This window comes from Passer montanus, unplaced genomic scaffold (genome assembly GCF_014805655.1).
Source record: "Passer montanus isolate IOZ18808 unplaced genomic scaffold, ASM1480565v1 scaffold39, whole genome shotgun sequence".
NCBI lineage: Eukaryota > Metazoa > Chordata > Aves > Passeriformes > Passeridae > Passer > Passer montanus.
In genome coordinates, this window is record NW_024368707.1 from 4,479,017 (window position 1) to 4,499,626 (window position 20,610).

A 20,610-nucleotide genomic window follows, 5' to 3' on the forward strand; every position below is an offset into this window, starting at 1 on the left:
CCAGGTGTCTGCAATGGCACAACAGAGCCCATGGGGCAGAGGAGACAGCATCAACATTTGCATGGGATGGCAGTGAATACCTGAACAGCTGAGCTCTGGGATGGCCAAGGGTGGGGCATGAACCGAACTATCCTTAGCATGATGGGAGCAAAGAACACGGGAGATGGGAAGAGGGAATGGGATGCTGCAAAGGCTGAGCTCTTAGCTCTTGCTCAGGCACCTCCAGTAGATCATCATCTCCTTACCACACCCAGGACACTGCCCAAGGGTGCCACAGTGGTCATACTCGGGGAAGGAGGATGGTAAGACTGCAGCAGGGAGACCTTGTTCTGTCTCTAACAAAGGTTTGTTCAATGATATTTAAATGCCAGATAAATTGTTGCCAGATTTGGAAATGGTGAGTCAGCTTTTGGAAATTGATTTCTGGAAATGAATCCTAGAGCTATTTCAGGCAATATTCCCTGATGAGGGTGAGGTCACCACGCTGATCTTCAGCACCTCTGTGGACACAGTCTTACCTGTAATGTGATGGTGGCAGCTCCTGGATGACATTTTGAATTCGTGCCAGCTGCTCGTCCTCGGGGAAGCGTGACACTGCTTCCTGCAGGGACACAAGGAAACAGTACACCCTGGCAATGGACTCAGGGGAAAAGGAAGAGGGATAAGAAGGGTCACACGAGACACCCTGTCTCAGAGGGAATGCTCTCTTGTTACCCTACAGAGCTATTGGAAGAAGAAGTTTCTTTGTGTTCCCAGCACTGCAGAGATTTCCTGCACTGTTATTCCATGTCTCAGCACACCATGCCCAGACATTCAGACATGGTGGTCAGTTTTTATGGCAGAGGGGCAATCAAGGACTTAGACCTTCAATTACAAATTACAGGGAGTTTTTTGGCTTGTGTTGGTTTGTTTTGCTTTGCTTTTCATAGGGTATTTTTTGGTTCTTTTCACTTTTTTAAACTTGAGTAATGAAGGATGAAATAAAAAGAGAGGGGAAAGAGAGAAGTGAAAATAATGGAAACGGCAAAAAACAATTACACCCCCCAAAAATAACCTGTTAAAACATGTTTTTCAAGCTGTGTTATGAGAATGTTTGGGATATACATGTTCCTAATTCTTCAAAATAAACAATATTTTGACTGTCATAACAACATAGCTGAGGGGATTATTTTTGTGGGTTTGCATCTTTCATGATGGAAGAAGGCTTAGCAGAATCCCTGCCCAGCAGATTAATAAATTCTTATGCTCAGGGTTAGACAGAATCAAAGTTATACATCTCAGTCTTGAGCAAAATCTCTGCAGACCAAGAGCTCAGAGAGCCATGAGAAGCTTTTGTCAGCATTCCTAGGAGTTCACTGCATTGGCATTCATCTGTTCAGCTATTCCCTTTCAATATTTGTGCTGGGGGAGGACAAGCCACCAGCCAGTTCAAACAGTGCATGACTGTCTGGGAACCTCCTCCTACCCACCCGACTGCCACTGGAGTTTGGAGCGAGTTCAAAGGAAGATGCTGTGACCCACACCGCCAGCACAAGCTTTGCCTCCAGACTGATGTCAGCACTGCCAGGGGAGGAAAGGAAGGAAGCAACCCTTCCCAAGCCACCCGTCGCTTAAACATCATGAACCTGAAATTACCAGCCACTGCTAGAGAAGCATCTTCCTGCAGCAGGCACTGCAGCACCCCCTGTGATGATGTTACCACCGCTGGTTTTGTCACTGCCCCTTTCCCTGCAGATCACTTCTCATCGGCAACCATCAGCTAACCAAACACTGCCAGCTTCCAGGCCAGAGAAGTGATGGCAGATCAAAACAAGTGAGCTCACTACTTAAGTATATATGAGATGCACATGTATTTGGTTTGCCAAAATTAAGGGCAGGTTAACTACTTCTAGTGATTTTACACGTGTGTGTGGTGCCGTAAAAAAAAAAAAAAAAGCCCAGAAATCTGAAGCATAAGTGCTCTTGCAATCTTAATACAATGTTTCCAGTTGAACAGCCTTGTCCAAAGATGGAGACTGAGAGAAATAAAAACTTTAAAGCATTAGTATTTCAACTAGATTGTACACAATATTTTCTCCCCTGGTGCACATTTTCATTCCCATATTTAACCTTCCAGTTCTTGAAGACCTAATGATTAGACAGCAAGTGAATACCAGCTTCTCTGAGGTCATGACCTGTTCATTCCTGCGAGCCTCATGTCTGACCCACACGAGCTGTGCTTTTGCAACCTGAGGAGCCCTCCAAAACTGCAGATTATAGCAGCAGAATACAGAATACAAGGAAGAACCAACAATTCCATTTCTTGCATATCTGTTCATCATGGTATGAATTTATGCCATTTAAGATTTTTTTTATTTAACTGCACTAGTGATTCTGGGAGTGCACGATTCATGAGCCCTGGTTAACCAAGTGGAATAAAGTCCAGACAGAGAAGGTAAACTTGGCATCCTAGAGCTGGTCCCTCTATGCCCAGGCTAGAACAAGCCAAGCAGAGTTAACTTATCTGTCCTGAGAAACAGCCATCCATCACTGGGATACAAGATGGCAATCATCTGGCAAAAATTTATAGCCAGTGAGGTCATGACTGGGATGTTACACTTGTGAACTTGACATAGTGATGACCAAAAGGACAACCCTTCCCTAGTCATTAAGAATTTGACTTTCCTTAGACAGAAATCTCTGAATCACTGTGGTGACTCAAAGTGCAGGCTATCCCAGCTCAGAGCCAGCTCTGGCTCAGTCAGGCTGGGATTAGCATGGGTTCTTTATTCCTACCAGCACTCGTCTGCTGAGATACAGCTGCCACTGTTCCCTGTTCAGACACCCCACGCACACACACGCTCCTAGTGGGTTTTCTGCTCCTTGGGGAATTGGTCTTTTTTCTTTCTTTCCTCCTAGTATCTGACTGTGCTTCCTGTCAGCTGGGTTACCAATTATAAATCCCTTCTGAGCAGGCTCACATGAATAATGGATTTTGTGGCTAAGTGGAAAAACTGAAAAGCCAGAGATTTTGAAAAAAAAATTCTTTAGTTCAGCCCAAAGTGATAATATTTTGGGCAGCTGGCATAAAATTTTAGAAAACAACTGTTCAAGGTTAACCAAAAGCATCACACTCAAACATTAGTTACATAAATGATAATTAAAATTTGGAACTGTTTAACCCTTTTCTGAAAGACATTTTATGTAAGTTAGATGTGTTGATACAACGTTGAAACATTTTCTTTAGAAAGTACTTGTAAAAGAAACACTCAGACTGTTACAGAAATGTTTTCCCTTTTGTTTTTGAACAAAGCTATTTACTAAATGTATCTACTGAAAATCTGCAAGTCATCATCCCAAAAGTTCACTTTTCAGCAAACATTCTTTCCTAAAAGAAGTTTCCATCTAAATCTTAATGTTTCCTTTAAAGCATTTTTTCTTCCATAAATCAGTAGTGATAGCCAGGAAGACACCAGCCAAATAGCTCCAACAAGAATGAGACTCATCAGTTACAGTGAATGGTTGAATGATGCCCTGTATTTTCAAGATCCTATTCATCCTGTCTCCAGCAATCCTACCCCATATCCTCAGAATCCTTATATCCTGAGGATACAGGACTTTCAAATCTGCTCAGGATTTTCCCTGAAGATTTGACTATATATCACCTTGAAACAAAGACCAATCTTACTTAAAGTTTGGAACAGCAAGATGCCTAACATTACTGCATAGCTGTCAGGCAGCACAGTGAGCCACTCCCCCCCCAAAATCCCCAGCAGAGTCGTGTCCCTAAGAGCTACCTGACTTCTTACAGCAAGTTCCTGCTTGGCTGGTCCCATCTGGCTTTGCCCCACAGCAAGCACCCCTTGCACTGACACCTCTTCCCAAAACAGGCAACAGGGAGACTTTGGAGAGCATCTCCTTGTGAGGACCCTGTGGATCTCTCCCAGTGCCTCCTGTGGCACAGCAGTGTCACTTGGAAGTGCTTGATTTGGGATAGAGGCAACTCAGACAGCAACACCTGATTTTGCAGAACTTCTTCTCTGCAACATCAGACATTTTTGGCAATGGCTGTTGCCGCCTCCTCCCAGCAAATGGGAAAGAGCAGGATGACAGAAATTCTTAACAAAGGACGGATGTTTCTAACACTGAGAAAACAATCTTTCCCATCCCCCACACCAGTTATCTTAAGAAGTTGGTAAATTCTTTTAGCTGAAAGTGCATACCTTCAGCACGCAAGATTTCAGCCTCAATGATGGAATGTAAATTTGCTGGTGTCATAAAAAAATGAAAGTAGATTTAGAGTGCTAAGAAACAGGCAGCTTTAATAACAAGCATAGCTTGCTGTGCCACCTTTTAATAAAATATTATCTGTCATCAAAATTAGTCAAGTCTCTTAAAAATTCAGGCTTTGTGGTCTTATATTTCTGCTCCCCCGCAGTCTGCTCCTAAGCTCCAACTGTATCCATGTATAATCTATGGCTGTTTTCCAGAATCAAGTAACTACTCTTTGAATTGTAATATCTTTAAACAAAGTTAGAGATTTCTGCTTGGCCAGTTGCCACTTTCCTCTGCCATTTGTATTTATAATGTGATCATGATGGACCTGATATGCCGTATCGGGCATAACCAGTATCCTCATCGGCAGCCCTACAAACAGTATGAAAAATGTGACAGATGCAGAAAAGTTGATGCTTTACACATGGGCTGGACAATGAGTTTGTGCAGGTGTCAGGGACAGTTGGAGGGACAGGGACAAGGAAACCACACCCCTGTGATTATGATCACAAGCCCAGGTGACCTAGAAGACTCTCAGTGATGGACAGTAATGAGGAAACTAAAGAGAATTAGTCATGCTGGGAATAGGTGCACAATGGGGGGAAAAAGAGGCAGCGGGGAAGCAATGCAGTGAAAAAATGAGCAAGATGAAGGGGAGGAAACAGCAGACAAACTGAGAGAAGTAAACATGAAACGGTGAAAAGAAACAAGGACAGGGAAAGAGAGCCAACATGAGATGAGAAGGGAAGAGCACCGAGAAATGTTTACATGGATAGATGCATCAGAAGCCAGGACATTGGAGTGAATCCCAAACAGCTGTCATGGAGGAATCTGCAGCACATCCACACTTCTGGAGAGGAGCAAGAACAGCCAAGGGTCTTACCGTGAATTTCTTGTAGAGCTCATAAGTGAGGAGAGGGTTGGGCAGTTCCCTGAAGTACAGCTTGCAGAGTGACCCCACACAGTGGATGTCCTGGAGGTAAACTTCCCTTGTCAAATCTGGGCATTGGTCAGAAACAAACTCTTGTCTGAAACAACATGGAAGCATAACAATATGGGTGGATAAGAGTTGTAGCAGGCCAGTACTCCACCCTAAGTACTTATTTGCAACTAGAGAAAAAACAAATGGGAAAGCAGAGATGTTTCTGCAGGCCGGATTGTGCCCCAAGTTCAGGCCCTGAGGTTTCAATTAGTCTCCATTATCCCTAACACAGTGAATGGGCCTCAAAATGATATGAAGATATTGCTTTGTCCCAAAGTGAGAGAGAGCAATTCAGTATTTTCGCTGAGACCCTCTTTGCCTTTCCCACTAAGAGATGCAGAGGGAGATAAAGGTTTTTTTGGGCTAATCCCTAAAATGTTGTCTTTCCCTGTTAGCAACTTCAAAGACAGTTTATCTTCTGCATCCATCTGAAGCTCTGTACCGCAGTCTGTACCTGAGGAACTAACACCAAAAAGGTACTGAGCAATGTCCCTGAATCCCTCTGACACTCCCAAACGTTGCCTTTACCTCAACTTCTGTATGTTGGACGTCACTCCTGAGAGCCGGTAGATCCCATCCACGATGCCATGAGTCTCAATGAACTCCGCACAGCTCTTCAGCACGTAAGGGACTACAAGAGGAAAGCAAAGCAAGATGTCCAGTGAATACACACTGACAGCTCCCACAAGTCACCACAGAGGAGACAGTTCCATGAAAAAACAACAGAGGCTCTCTGTGGATGCAGGGAAGGGTACAGCAATGAAAGAAATACAGGGCAAATCAAAAATAACCCCTGCAAAGTGGCCATGAGGATATGCTGTGGTTGTGCCATGCAATGCTCATTAACATGTGACAATGACTGACCCTGAAGTCACAGTAACATAGCAGAAAGAAAGGTAGGGTTTCCCTCTCTTCCCTTCTCTTCCAAAATAAAAAAATAAAATAAGCTCTTTCATTCTAATTGAAAGCATGTGGTAAAGCATGAGGTCCTGGGAACCTCCAGTCTCCTCAGTATAGAGCTCCAGCCTTGCTGAATTGTGCCAAAAGGTCTCATTGGCTTGGATAAAAATCAGAGAAGCATTCACACTTCCATATAAGCCTACATACCCACAGTTTAGTGCTCATAAATCCCACTGAGGGGGTATAAAGTTCAAATATTGACTAGATCTGCACACTGACAAAACCTGACATTGGCTTCAAAAGAACTCCATCAGCATAACTAGACAAAGACTTAACCAGTCTTAAAGCTGAGAGGAGCCTGAGGCACAACATTTACATCCAGACTTGGACCCAAAGTATATGTTTAATTTTTTTCCCATTATATAGGTATAAGAACCCCCCATTCTCTTGGTCAGATCAAGGCTCCCTGTCCCCAGTACTATAACAACCCAAGCTATAACAATAACAGTAAGAAAGCCCTTCCTTATTAGGTGCTAGAAACTACTGTGTATTTAATGCAATGCTTCACACAGCCATAGGCACAAAAGTCAGTAAATGCACAAGTCAAAAGTTCCCGGCTGTAATGCTGACTCTGCTGCACTGCACATTTCAAAAGCTGTATGGAGGAAAACCAGCTAAGCCACAGATTTGACTGGGAAGCCAGGCATAGCAGTTACTGCGTCTTTGTGACGCCCCGGAGACAATGCCTCTGACTGGACCTTCCCTGAGTCCTTCTGCTCAAGGTTCAGGACTGTAATGACATTATTAACATGTGCTTGATCAGATGGCATCCAAAGACAGCCCTCCAACGACAGCCTGAACAAAAACAGTTGGTACGTTATTATTTTTCATTATTTTATTATTTCTCATGGGAGCCACTGAGGCCAGAGCCAGATCATGGGTGGACCTGTCCCTGCCAAGCACTGCAGGGCACAGGCTCTGGGGAGAAGGGCTCCAAGCTTGCACCCACCTCAGGAACACACTGCTACTGAGCCAGTCAGTCAGGGCAGTGCTGCCCTTCTGCCTCCTGACTTGCTGAGGGAGGTAAAGAAGAAGTCCTTTTGTGTGTCCCTTCTCTTGTCTTTTGGCCAACCCAAATGCAGATGTACACAAAGTCTCAGTGATCACTTGGAAGGGTCCAAACAGAATAATTCTTCTCAGCCAAAGGAGCTTCTCCAAAACAGCAGGGAAAAATTGACTTTATGGGTTTTTTTTGAGCAGGCACTCATAACATGGGTACATTGGTCACGATGTGTCACACTCCAAGCCCTTGTACTGACTTTCAAGACCCTCAAGTTGTTGGGCGGAGCTCATGGCAGAGGCCCTAAACCTACAGCAGTGTTCATGAAACCATGGAATTGCAAAGAGAACAGGTGAATTCTACAGAGTGAAAGCTTTGTCCATAACAGTCACAGAGTTATGGTATTCTCTCCTCAAGACTTGGGAGAGGAAGAGCCTTCCAGAAAGGAAAAAACTTGGGAAGCATTCCTTTCAGTGCATGCAACACCTACTTCCTATGCAGGCTAAATGCAGAGGGGGAAAAAAAAAGAAAAAAAAAAAGTACTAAATTTCCTTAATATCCTTCCAAGAAAAGTCCAAGTGACACATCAAAAAAAGAGGACCTTCCTATCTCTGAGTAAGTCCTGATTATCTGGAACTGCAGTAGGGAACTCAGATCATATGATGATGAGAATGCTAAAAAAAAGGGAAAGACAAATTACTTCAGGCCTCATGTCCATTTCCAGAAAATCAGGCTTTAACATCTTTATGGTAGAAGCTATGCATACATGGCATATTAAAATTTCCTTCTTGGTAGAGGTCTTGGAACAAATGACAAGCAACCAGCAAAAATGAAAGGCAGATCCACGTCCACCTCAGACCTATCTGGGTGAGAGAAGAGAAAACACTGAACTCTACGCAACCCAAAAAAAGAATTAATTGAACAGAAAACATATTTGATCACGACAGCCACATGACAAGATTTGTCTAAAGGTTAGCAGTCTTTCATGGAGACAAGCCTCATATGATGGCGCCTGGCTGCCAAAATATGGGGTCCACGCACAAAGAATGCTTTATTAGATACTTTTTAAAACCTCAGTATTAAGAATAAGAAAACCAACTAAAAACGTAGATACTGATGTTTGTTGTGACTAATTTGACCTCTTGAAAGTAAGACCTATTAAATCACACCATTTTTTGGCTGAGTTTTAAGTTTCCTTGGAGTAAATTAGGTCAAGAGGCCTCAGGCAAGTAAGCACACCCCCTATACAGAAGAAGAAAAGAAGGCTAGATCCATCTGTTCAGGATCCACCTATTTTGTTGGTAAGCAAAAAACAGGGGCCTGAGGGGAACAATCTGAAGCAAATGTATAAAATTCAACCCATTTTTAAAAGTGGGTGAAAACTACACAGCAGAGACAACCTATAGATTGCACATAGGCAATATACACTGAGCTCTGCCAGCATCTCTTACTGCAGCCCTGCATTTTTACTTGGTTTTCCAGCCCTGGGCTTCTCACATATCTCTGCCAGTGCCCTTCACTCATCATGTACAAGATTCTCTGCCATACCAGATCTTTGGCTCATAGGAAGAGAAACAGTCAGTTATGCCAACATTTGTGGCAGTTTTGTGATGCCAAAAAAAAAATCCCATAGAGGACACTTTTCACTTGCAACTGAAAATTACAGACCTTGACCTCAGATCCCTGGAGGTGAAGGGACTACATCGACTTCCTGCAAATCAAGCCCCTAAATGCAGCACTTGTATGCAACTGGAGCACAATAAATGTTTTCTTTGAGCAGGACCTGTAGCTCTGGCATTCCTGAGCAGCTCTGATCTCCTACAAAGCTTAGCCTTTTGGGCTTTTGGGGGTGGTGAGGTTAGAGCAACAGTGAGCAGCTCTCTTCTGCTTCCAGGAGTTTCTGAGCTGGTAGGATTATTTCAGATGTGGCTCCTGATGAACTGAGGCTGGGATCAACCCTAAATGCAGGAAGGTACAGGATCTGGCATGTGCTTTACAACAGGTCTCTATCAGAGTCACAGGGCATGTAAATCACAGGGGTGGGTGTTTCCCAAAGGAAGATCAGATGTGGATGGGGATTTGCAGCAGGGGCTGTACGTGCAGGCACAGAAAGGAGATGGGGGCAGGGAGTCCAATCTTGACACTCCTATAATTAACACTGTGCTGGAAGCTTAGGAGTCTTAGAAGCTGGAAGGGGCAGCTGGTGTCACACAGACCCCGCTTGTTCTGCCAGACAGCCAAACTGTCCTCATTTAAAACTACAATAGAAACCAGATGGAGGAGGACGAGAGAGCATGGAGCAAGGCATCAGTCAGAAGGGAAATTGAGTTATAAACATTCTGCACACAAAAGACAATACTTCTCTTCCCCTAGACAAAAATAAACCAAGAAGGGCAGTCGCAGTAACTCGTTCCACTCTCTCTGGGTATCACCTCCAAGTCCAGTGTACACAGACATGCACCTTCACCAGAGTCTTTTCCAAGACAACAGCCCATGCCACCTCTACACTTCTCTGCTACTCTCGCTGGGTCAGACACCACTTCTCTCTTTCTGATCCCCCCAGCTTCCAGTGGCAGCAGTGGGCACTGAAATTCCTACCTCCCAGCACTGCTGGGTCTCCCTTCTCCTGTCTCTTCCCAGCCATGGTGCTGCCACCCACCAGCAAGCAAGGTGCCCATTCTTTGCCGGCCTGACAGAGGTTTCATCAGTCACTGGACTGAGCATTTTGGATCCCCAAGCAGCCCAAGCTGGAGAGGTCACTAAGAAAAGAGAGAGTGATCCCCTCCAGTGGGAGGATGGCCTCCTGGCCTCCCACCAAAGCCAGCAAAGAGCAAGGAAGATGCTGGTCCAGCAGGAAATGCAAGCAATATCCTGTGACTTTCAGTGCCACCTTCCAGAAGAAACTCTGAGTCTCCATGGGCTACAGAGGGACCCCAGGGAGGAGCTTGCTGTGTCAGACACCCTACCCAGTCAGTGTGAATAGTGCCCAGTCAGACAGTAGCTAACCTGGACTGGGCCATGTGCTCAGGGTACACTGCACTGAACTGGACTGCATAGAAGCACACTGAATTTTCTACTTTATCCTTCTGTTATTTTCTCAGACTACTCCTTGTAAGGATAAGCACTGGCAACAGACATGCTCAGGGCCTCCTTGGTAGCTGGTTTCTGCCACATTGCAGAGGTTTTATGTCCTCTCTAATTTTATTTTAATTTTAGTTCAGCTATTGGGAGGATAAATGCAGACCTTTCATTTCACCTGGAACAACAACTTTTTGATTTTTGACTTGCAGGAAATAGTTTGGATTTTTTTCCATTTCTCCCCACTATGAATCCTGCACCAAAAAAAAGAAAAAAATAAGTTGGAGACATTTTTATTTCATCATTTTGGTTTACATAAGTATTTTTTAAAATTGTCTTCATTTACCCTCATTAGCAGCGCAAGCTTCCTATCATGCTATGTCAATACCATGACAATAAAGGTCAAAGGTCTCCCGTTTCAATTTAAATGACTACAATAGGAAATACTTCCTTTTAAAAAGTATTTCAGTCTGTACTAAGTGAGAGTTGTTATTTTGTACAAAAAAAAATAATGAAACAGAACAAACTAATATATTCACTTGGCCTCCTAATCACAGGAAAGGAACAACACTGTACAAATGGCAACATACTTGATCATCAGTATCTCTGATATGATATTTTTCTGCATTTCCTGACTTTCTACTGTAAATCACGAGTTTTAAAGCTGATTCACTATTTTTTTTCTTTTTTGCTGACATGTCCCAGTTTTCACTAGGCATAAGGTTGGTTGAGAAATACTTGAGAGCAGATCAAATTGTGCTCTCCTCCGTGCAGCTCATCCAAGCCCCGGTGCAGCACATCAGTCACAACACCAAGTTTTCTCCCAGTGCACAGCCCTAACCAGTGGCAGCTAAGGATAAATCCTGCCTTCCCACCATGTAGCATTTCCTTTTCCTTTCACTGTCTCCTTGACAGCAGCAGCAGCCAGGGATGGAAGGGACCACAGCATCCAAAATCCATGCAGAGGGTCTCTCCTGTTCAGAGATGAAATTGGCAGAGCTGGGAAAGGGGATGGTTTGCCCTGTCAGGACATAAATGCTACAAGGACAACGAGCTTCAGTTTCCAGAATGTCTGTGCATACTTTCACCAGCACTAAATTCATTTTACAGAATCAAAAAAATTTAAAATAAAATAAAATAAAAGCCAAAACCTATTTCACTCTCAAATTCTAGTGTTGAATTTGGCTGTTAGCTGTGGCTAAGCTGCCACAACTCCTTCATACACACACACACACACACACCCACCCCTGTATTTGAACATCATGAGACAGGTAAACAGCACCAGCACCAAACAGGCTTAAAAACAAACTTGTTACAATTCACCTTGGCTTTTCTCCCTTAGCTGCCATAAACACAGTTAGAAAGGATGAATGGCTGGCACCACAATGATCCTGTCCGCATGGGCAGCACAATTTATTCACTGTGTAAGTCACACACTTCATGTGTTTTTTCCCCTCTGCTTCTGTGGGAAATGCCCCTGCAAAGTCACAAAGGTTATCACAACAGTGCCATTCCCTGTGATGAAAGCACTGTCCTGTGCACAGTTGTGATTTTCTGGGCAAAAATGTAGGAAAAACAGATCTCAAATCTGTCAGATGCTGCAAGCCATCGCCCTCCATGGCCTGCGTGGGAAGTGGAAACACTGAGTGCTGTTTGGGATGTGGCCTTCTGATTCCAAGCACACGTATTTCAACACAACCTGCAGGCTCAGCTGTGAGTTTGAGTGAAGCCAATGGCACCACCATCAAGGATTTTCTTTTTTCCCCCATTGATATTATACCCAGCTTACATCTAACTTATCTAAATAAGACATGTAGGAACACCTGATTTTCCAGAGCAGATCTGACAACGGTGATGTTTGAAGCAGGAATGAAAAAGCCCTTGGCAGACCCAGCCAGCTCATAGACAGCACACATCAAAGAAAGCCTAAGAGAAAGCACTGCCAAAGCAGACACTGAATGCTGACTCTCAGCCCCAGCGGTCACTGTGTCCCTCTGAAATGTGACTTTACCTTGACATAGCTGGCAAATTCTGTCATGCAGGCACTTTTGAAAGAGGTTGTACTAAATACTAGAATAGTTTTGTTAGGAAAACATCCTGCTGAGAACTTCCTGAAAAAAAAAAAAGACCAGATAACAGAACAGGATATCTCCACTCCTAACTTTTATGACTCTGTGGTACAACCACCTTGGAAAACAGTGGCTCAGGTTCTGCATGGCAGGTCAATAAGCTGTGCACATCCTCAGCTAGCCATTCAAATCCTAACAACCCTGATCCACAGCAGATTAGGGTGGATATTGTACAGCATTTTGTTTACCACATCACAAGCAATCGGATAAATAATTCTGGAGATGGGAGTAACTGGACAATTTATGCTGTGTCTGGAAATGGACTCAGGTGTAAGTATAGAAAACATCAGAACAGTTTTGAAGCTGCATGTAATGAATTGACCTCTGTCTTGGTAAATGCCTAGATACTGTGATGATAGCAAGCTGTAAGACAGGAATTCTGCCATTGACCTCGATTCTGGTGACATGTACTAAAGCCACTAACAAATGCAAAGGCTGCACCAGCTGATGGAGTGCTGAAGTGGGGTGATGCCGATGCTGCAGCTCAAGGGAGGTGGGAGAAGCAGCCTGCCAGGGAAGAGCCCAGGTAAGTGCTGGGTGATGAGATGGAAAGCCAGTAATGTAGGCTTCATCTGAAGTCTCTTGAGAGTCTGCTGTCTTTCATCCAGATCGATAAACAAGCTTATGGCATGATTTCTGTATCATGCTTTCCTTTCTTCTTCTGCTTTCCTCTTAAGCATAGAAATTCAAGTAAACCATGCTAACCCACTTAACTGCTAGCAACAAAGCAACAAAATTGCATGGACTCTGTAAGTTTCTTCCTCCTCTCACCAGATCTTTATCTACATGTTTTCATTTACAAGAACTTCAGAAGAAAGTTAAAAAACAAGTACAGTCTCCATCTTAAACCTGGGCCTGCCACCTGATGCAGACCTGCTCATTTTCTTACAGTCCCAAAACTACCCTGGAGGCAACTTGTAAGCTTTAACACACACTTCTTGACTGTTGTAAGGGTGTAGAAACCAAAATCTCCCTTGCCGCTTTGAGATTTCTACACGGGATTCTTAGGATCCCAGAACCAGGAGAGCAGCAATTCAAAGGGATCAATGCTCCCTACCTGAGTGTCAGCGTTAGTTTGTCCCTTAGTCCTTTTCAACTTGGACTCTAGTGAGTCCAAGGGAATAGGGATTCCAGGTTTCTCTTTATAAGACAGACTTTTGGATCTGTTAGAAGGAAATTCTGAGTGCTTAGGTCTTGATGTGCACCTGAAAAATACCAGCAACTAGTTAAACAGTTTTGGAGTCCTTTGTACTGTGCCCTTCACAAACACCATCTTCATACGCTGAAATCTCTAGCAATCTCTAGAGGACATGGAATCTGCCTGCAGTTTCTGTGCTGCTCTGTAATGATGTCTCACTGTTCAACAGATCCTTACTTCACTTTTGTGGTGATGGCATGGTGGTGACAAAGCAACTAATTCCCAAATAAATGCTATTGGAAGGCTGCAGAAGAGACAGGATGAAGCAAGGAACAGGACTGTTTTCTCATGAACACCCGTGCTACAGCAAAGTGGGCTGCTCTGCAGTTCTCTCTGCTGTTCTTTTCCAAGAAATTTCTGGAATGTGCAATTTTCCTTCAAATGTGCAAGGAGAGGATGGAGGTCCACCCGCACTCATGGTTCTCCTTCCATGCTTGCCACATATTCACAAGCATACATGACAGCCACTCGCAAGCTTTAAAGCACACATCCAGCGAACTCAGGGTGGCAGGGAGCTCAGATGTGTAAAAGGGAGAACGGGGGCCCATCACCCCACTGAAAGCCCAAGTTATTATTCAGCAGCAAGGTACAAAGTAACAGAGAAGCTGGTCCTTGACCGAGCTCTCATGTGGAAGAAAAATGGCATAGTTGAATCTCACAGAACTTACTTATATCTTCTCCCTTCTTTTTCTTTTGTCCTCTGTCACACTGATGGACTGATGCAGATTGACACTGCAGGTTATGCAGCAATGTTCCTTCACTCAGGCCTCTCCCTGATCCTGCCTCTAGGGCTCTCCTAGTCAAGAGCGGTACAGCAATTTCCAGAGGTTATTCCAAATAACTGTAAAACTGGGCTGTTTTACAGACAGTCAACAACTTAGAACAGGAAAAATCGCTGAGGATCATTACATATCACAGGCAGACAGATGAGGAGCCTAAATGCAAACCCATAACGGCTGCAAATGAGAAGTGAAAGGCAAGTGAAAACAGACTTGTGCTAAAAAGCAAATAAGGCTTTATATGTCAATTGGATTGAAAACAAACATGCAAAGGCACTAGCAATAATCAAGCATTATAATTTCTAGCCAAGCAGCATCAACTCCATTCCATCTTTGCTCAGTTGCTGAGCATATATTTAGACTGAGTGTTTTCATTGCCAGGTTGCTTGGGCCTGACCCAAAGAAACACACTCATACAAAAAAATCCCATTGGACTCATCAGTATCTTCCACAAAATAAGGTCAATTTGTTCTACACCCTCTTACCTTTTACTGTGACATGCAAATGCTAGCAAAGGAGGTATACAAATGATAGAAGCATTTTCACCAGCTTTACAGGAGCACAAAATGATGGTGTGAGTTTCAGCACAGAATGGAGAATTAAGACTTCTGCTGGCAGTGGAAGGTCACCCAGAAATGCTCCCGCCAACCCTGCTCAGAGGAGGCTGAAAACAGGTCAGTCTTTCTTTGAAGAGGATTAAGATGTGGGTGACTCAGATTGCTGATGTTTTTCTGGTGAAACAAGGTTCTGTTCTACCCATCCTAAGTAGTGCCCATGGTATATGATCACAACAGTCTGTGGCCTCAGTTTCTGTGTCCGAAAAGCATGGAGAAAATTCTGCACGTGTGTGTACATGTGTGAGGTTTCCTGTGTATTACCAGGAAATTCTTCTCAGAGAAATAGCTGGGTTTTATTAAGGTGTCAGTCAAAGCCTAACAAAGTCAAAACATGTGAAAGTCATGCTAGGCCAATGTCATAGGTCTGGGGGACACATCATGACATGCTGGTCCTCTTGTTTGTTGAAGCATTGCCCTGCTTACTGCTGCTGAAGGCTTTGCAGGGTGAAGCACTCACCCACAGCCAAGGAAAGCTGTTGTTCTGCAGGACTGTTCCTCAAGCATGCACGGACATCTGCATTAGCAAGTCCAGAACCAGTCCCAGTGGATTGGTGTCACTCAGCAGTTTAGTTAAGAAGGGCAGCCCATGGGATATGGGTCATATTGGCTACACCTTTTCATCTTCAGAGGCTGCAGTACTCGAAAGGGTATTCTTATAGACGTGTTCACAAAGATCTTGTTTTCTTTTCCATACACCAGGCAGGGCAAAATGCTCAAGAAAAAGCTGCTGAGCAGCCTGGCTCAAACAACTGGATGTGCTGCTGCTCCTTCAGGGCTTCTTGCAGAAACAGCAGGGAGCACAGCACTGCTCCATCTGCCAGCCTTGTGGTACATCAGTGCTCAAATATGTTGCAAGAGGGCAGTTTGCTCACTCTGCAGAGCCTGAGAGAATCAGCAAGAACATCTAAGGAGGCAGAACAACATTTGCAGATGGTGTCACAATGCCTCCCAGCCTTCTAGAGGCTGAGCTGGGCTAGGATTGTTTAGAATGTTTCCTGCCATGCTGTTTGTGTCTGTCCACCTCCACCTCAAGATATCAGCACACAACTATTGAGATGCACCAGGAGGATGAGGAATGGTTTCTCCAAGGTTAAGCTGCAGGGACTGGACCTTTGCAACTGCCTGCCAGAGGTGGAAGGGCATCAGAAATAGAAACTATTTCTGTCAGATGGTCTGTGATAAAAGGAGGCACAACGTTGCTTTTAAAGATGCTAGTAAGAAAGGAAAAGAAACAAAACTGAATAGAATATTCAGCATGATGGTATCTCCTTACTTCTCAAGAAGGCTTCTATCCCCTCACCTAGTAAGGACAAGTCAGGAAAGATATCCATCTACACAACGCTTTTCTTTGTACTCACAAGGTCCTTTTGCTCCCAGTGGTAGCACTGTCCCCGTGTCTTTCTCCACAAAAAACCCTCCCAGTTCCACAGGGGATACAAGCTTCTCACTCCCTTCACCTCTCAAAAAATATGCATGCCAGGGGTTATCAAACTAAGGGTCATTCTCAGTGCCAACAATGGGAACAAACCCAATATCAAGCAGTTACTAAAGCAGTAAATATAATCACTTGGCAATTGTGTTCCTCGGTTTCCAAGCCCCCCAACCGATTCCTGATATATCCCATATTTCACACTTTATTTTGTTTTCCATTTTGCAAAGGACAGGCTCTGAAGCAGTATGAAGAACAACAACTTTCCCGCTCCCCCTCCCCCCTCTCTTTTTTTCCCCCATGCTATCTGTGCTCCAAGTCAGGCCAGGTAGTGCTTATCATTTCCTCTGCACAGCAAACACCAGGGTGCATGCGTTTCCTGCTGGCCAGACCTAAACTGCGAGCTGACATTGTTTTCAAGGCCCCCCTCTCTCAGAGGCAGGAGCAGCTCTGCTGCACAGCTCTTCCTGTTGATGTCAGGCTCCTCTTCCTCCTAAAGCAAATGGGCTTCCTGACAGCATCTGTGTCCTTTTCCATGAGGACTAGCAGGAACCATTTTCCTACCCAGTGGCCGGGAAAGAAAAAAAAAGTACTGGAGAAAGAGATGTAATAGGGAGGAGCAGGGGTGGATGTTTTGTTTTTTTTTTCCAAGTAGTCTTGGAGAACATCTGGGGTCCCTCTCAATGAGGAGGAGGGAGAAGAGATAAGAGGTCAAAACAATACAGTTATGTCTTAGGGATGCTGGTATTTGCAAGTAGCAGAAAATCACTTATTAGCAGAGAACATCAGAGACTAATTACAGCTGCTGATTTCCCACTGCTAAGGAATGTAAGCTCACAATAGAACAGCTACAGCCACAGCCCCTGCGTTCCAGCAGCACTGTCATAAGCTGTGGGAAATGCCAAGACCTTTACACCAGACTATTGCCTTCCTTTTTATTCTCTCAAATGGAGGAATCACTACCACTGCCAGCGCTGTTTCATCAACAGTGGAGAAAATGGGCGACGAATGTGCAGAACACAGCTCACACCAAGCTGAATCACTTCAGCTCCACAGACTGCCCTTGTGTGTGCCACTGCCACAGCAGAGAAGAGAAAACCTAACCAGACTTCATTTCAGGCCTCCCCCAGCCCATGATATTCAAAGTTTGCATTTCTCCCACTAGAGAAGCCAACGGGTTGTTCCATTTCCCACCAGGAAGTGTGCAGTTTGCTGCACAATGTAAGAAACAGTCGTGGAGCCTGTGGCTACAGGGACACACAGCAGGGCAGAGGGTGAGGATCACAGCCAGAGGGTAACAATGCTGCCTACCCTTCACAGGACTTCAGCCACAAGGGTCCCATGGCCTCCCTCACTGAGCAAGGACTTGGGTCCCCTTACGACATGCACCTCAGCAAGAAAGGGTTTCTCTTGACTGGGGAAATAGAGCCCCCCAGCATTTTCTATACCACATCCATACCACTACAGCCAAACAGGAGGGGTGGGGTGGGGAGGGTGTTCACTAAGGAATGCACATCAATAACCAGAACAGGATCTGTCCCTTAGCAGACTGTCTAGAACTAGTGCTCCTAATGGTCCTCTGGGATAAGTCACAGGTATAAGTCAATAAAATAAAATATATTGTTATAATGTGATTTTCTCCTTTTTTTTCCTATCTGTGGCCTAGTAGCCTTCCTGTGACACAGCAGTAACTAAGCAAAGGACTATACTTCCAATCTCTGTCCATAAATTGCCACAGAGGCAAATGGACAAAATTATTCCAGCTGTATGCAATTGTAGTCAACAGATGTGGCCCCAAGTCTGGTAGAGCCAGCAGAGCTGCAAGAGAGTGAACTGGGGCTTAGTTTTCCTGACCAGAAGAAATTCTTACTCAAGGTGCAGTTGCAAAATCTTAAAGGCTGGTGAGCGTGTAAGACGCAAAGGAAAAAAAGCCCACCTACATTCTCCCAGCAGGAGTTGGCCAGGGCTGCTGGAATTTGCAGTGCTGACACTGGGGCAAGCATTCCCAGGCATGGAGGGTGTGCCCCCCACGGCTGGAGCCGTGCCCGGGCTCACACAGGACAGTGGGATGGGGGATCACGAGCGGCTGCGGGAGCAAAACCGCCCTTGGCTGAAGGGTCCCGCAGGAGAAACAGACCCCACCGAGCCCACATCTCCCTGTCACCCTCTGCCCCTCTCTAAGTATTGCCTGCTATTCGTGAATGAATTACCTCAATCCCTCTCAAGCAGTGTACTGACCAGGAAAAGGGCGTGGGGATTATTAATGGAAAAATCCTTGAGTCTCTCAGCCCTGCAGTGTGGCTACAGTTACAAGGAAAACAGGATACCATGCGGCATATGGGGAGGAGGAAGAGAAAAGGAGCAGAAACTCTAATGACCGACAGGGATTAACCAGCAAGGAAGAACAAAGTGCTGGTGGTAAATAGGCACAGCTGGCCCAATGACCAGGAGAGAAACAGGCTCGCAGTAGTGGTCTGCTCAGGGGAGGCACAACATCGCGGGAAACAGCTGCTTCTGGGCGATCAAGGGCTTGTAGCCGTGAGTGAATGAAACTGTGAGAGGATACTAAAAGAGTAGGGAAAGCCTCCTAAGACTGAGACATAGTATCATGTAGAATTGCCTTCTCAGGGAGAGGGTGGGAGGCAGGCTTCCTGGATATTCAAAATCCATCAGGAGACTACTCTGAATGGAATGGCTCTGCACCGGCCCCTGAGACAAAGGCAAAACCATCTCACCAGCCTCCCCATGTCATTATCAGGTGATGTCTTTTAAGCCACAGAAAGATTCCCTGGAAGAGTTTGTTGTGTTAAAGGAAAGCATAAGTGCCAGCACTCACTACAGCAAGGGACGACCGCAGCCAGCAGCTGGAGTTTAAATTGGATACTAAAGCATGTGGGAAGAAAGGCCACTTGAAAATCATCCAGCTGAAAGATTTTCCAGTAGGAAAGTGTGCCTTTCACAAAATCAAAATGTTTCACCAGAATGCATGGATTCTGTTCAATTTTTTCACCAAACACTCAAATACGCTGTTTTTAGAAGGTGAAACACGTTTACTCCTTTATCATTATTTTTAATGTATTTAAACTTTTTGGACAATTTTTTATTTATGGGTAGTTTGTCCTTTTTTATTCCAGTTCTGGATGAAAGGAAGTCTTGTGGTAGGGGAAGATGGAGTACAGCACAGTGCAAAACAGGAACCAGCTCTAATGGACATTGAGTGACATCATCAATGCCTGCCTAGTGTTTGCTCCTCTCTGTACACTTCTGAGGATGGTAGCACTGTTCCTTGCAAGCTGAAGTCCAGAATATTGCATGTGTTTCTTGTCAATAAATAGAAAAAAGGAGGTGAGCGTCCTATGGTTTGCTTTTCAACCCTCAGGACACAAAAACCCCTCATTTGAAATCTTGCTTGTATGTCACGTCCCCCATTGTGAGGATAAAACCTCAGCACATCACACAAAATGTGCTTTGTTTATGTCAGCAAAAATCTAAGCCCTCGGCAAGGAGTCATGAATTAACAGAGGATAAGGATCATTCTCATCCCATAGGTGCAAACAGGAGAAACAGAAATCATTTGTCAGCCTGAGTCATGCACTGAGATAGTGGAAGACCTAAGGTTAAGAGCCAGTTTTCTTGTATCTCAACTCCTGGTAAACACAAACTTACTGTTAAAAATTCAGAAGTTGGCATGCAGAAAATGCAACTGGTTTGTTGTTAGTTAGAATCACTAACCCAGAAAGCTGAGTTGAAAAACTCACACAAATGTGTTTTTCTGGAAGAGGATCAATTTCCCCCAAGCTTCCATCAAACCAGAAAAATCTCCCTAAACAAAGTTCTACCCTAAACCTGAACACACAGGCTAAAACCTCAGGAGATTTGAATCAGAGATCACTGATCAGATGGTCAGAGAAACCTTTCAGGTTGTTTGTCTTGGAAGTCAATTGGTGCCAAAAGACCAGATTTCAGTAGCCCTCTTCCTGGGAATGCTTGGAATTGGTCCAGTGCTTTGTGGCTTGGTGTCACTTCTATAATTATTTTCTTTTTTTTCTTCCTCTTGAATGGTTGTCTCATTACTGAATACCACAATAACAGCAAGACTGTATCAAGGGGTCATCTAGGGAGAAATTGCAATATTTCTGATAATTTCAGGGAAGGGAGGTTGGGGATGGGGGGTGGGTGAAGAG

The 20,610-nt window shown here is 44.5% G+C and overlaps 1 protein-coding gene across 1 annotated transcript in view; it reads right to left on the bottom strand.

Annotated features, from left to right (window-relative positions):
- The window catches only part of ARHGAP31 (Rho GTPase activating protein 31), a 60,208-nt gene that overhangs the window by 18,348 nt on the left and 21,250 nt on the right, over window positions 1-20,610 (bottom strand). Inside the window, exons 2-4 of the mRNA XM_039717887.1 lie at window positions 5,765-5,867; window positions 5,138-5,282; window positions 519-601 (exon numbers count right to left, since the gene is read on the bottom strand). Of these exons, the coding sequence (XP_039573821.1) occupies window positions 519-601; window positions 5,138-5,282; window positions 5,765-5,867 (331 nt within the window). The remainder of the gene's footprint in view (window positions 1-518; window positions 602-5,137; window positions 5,283-5,764; window positions 5,868-20,610) is intronic.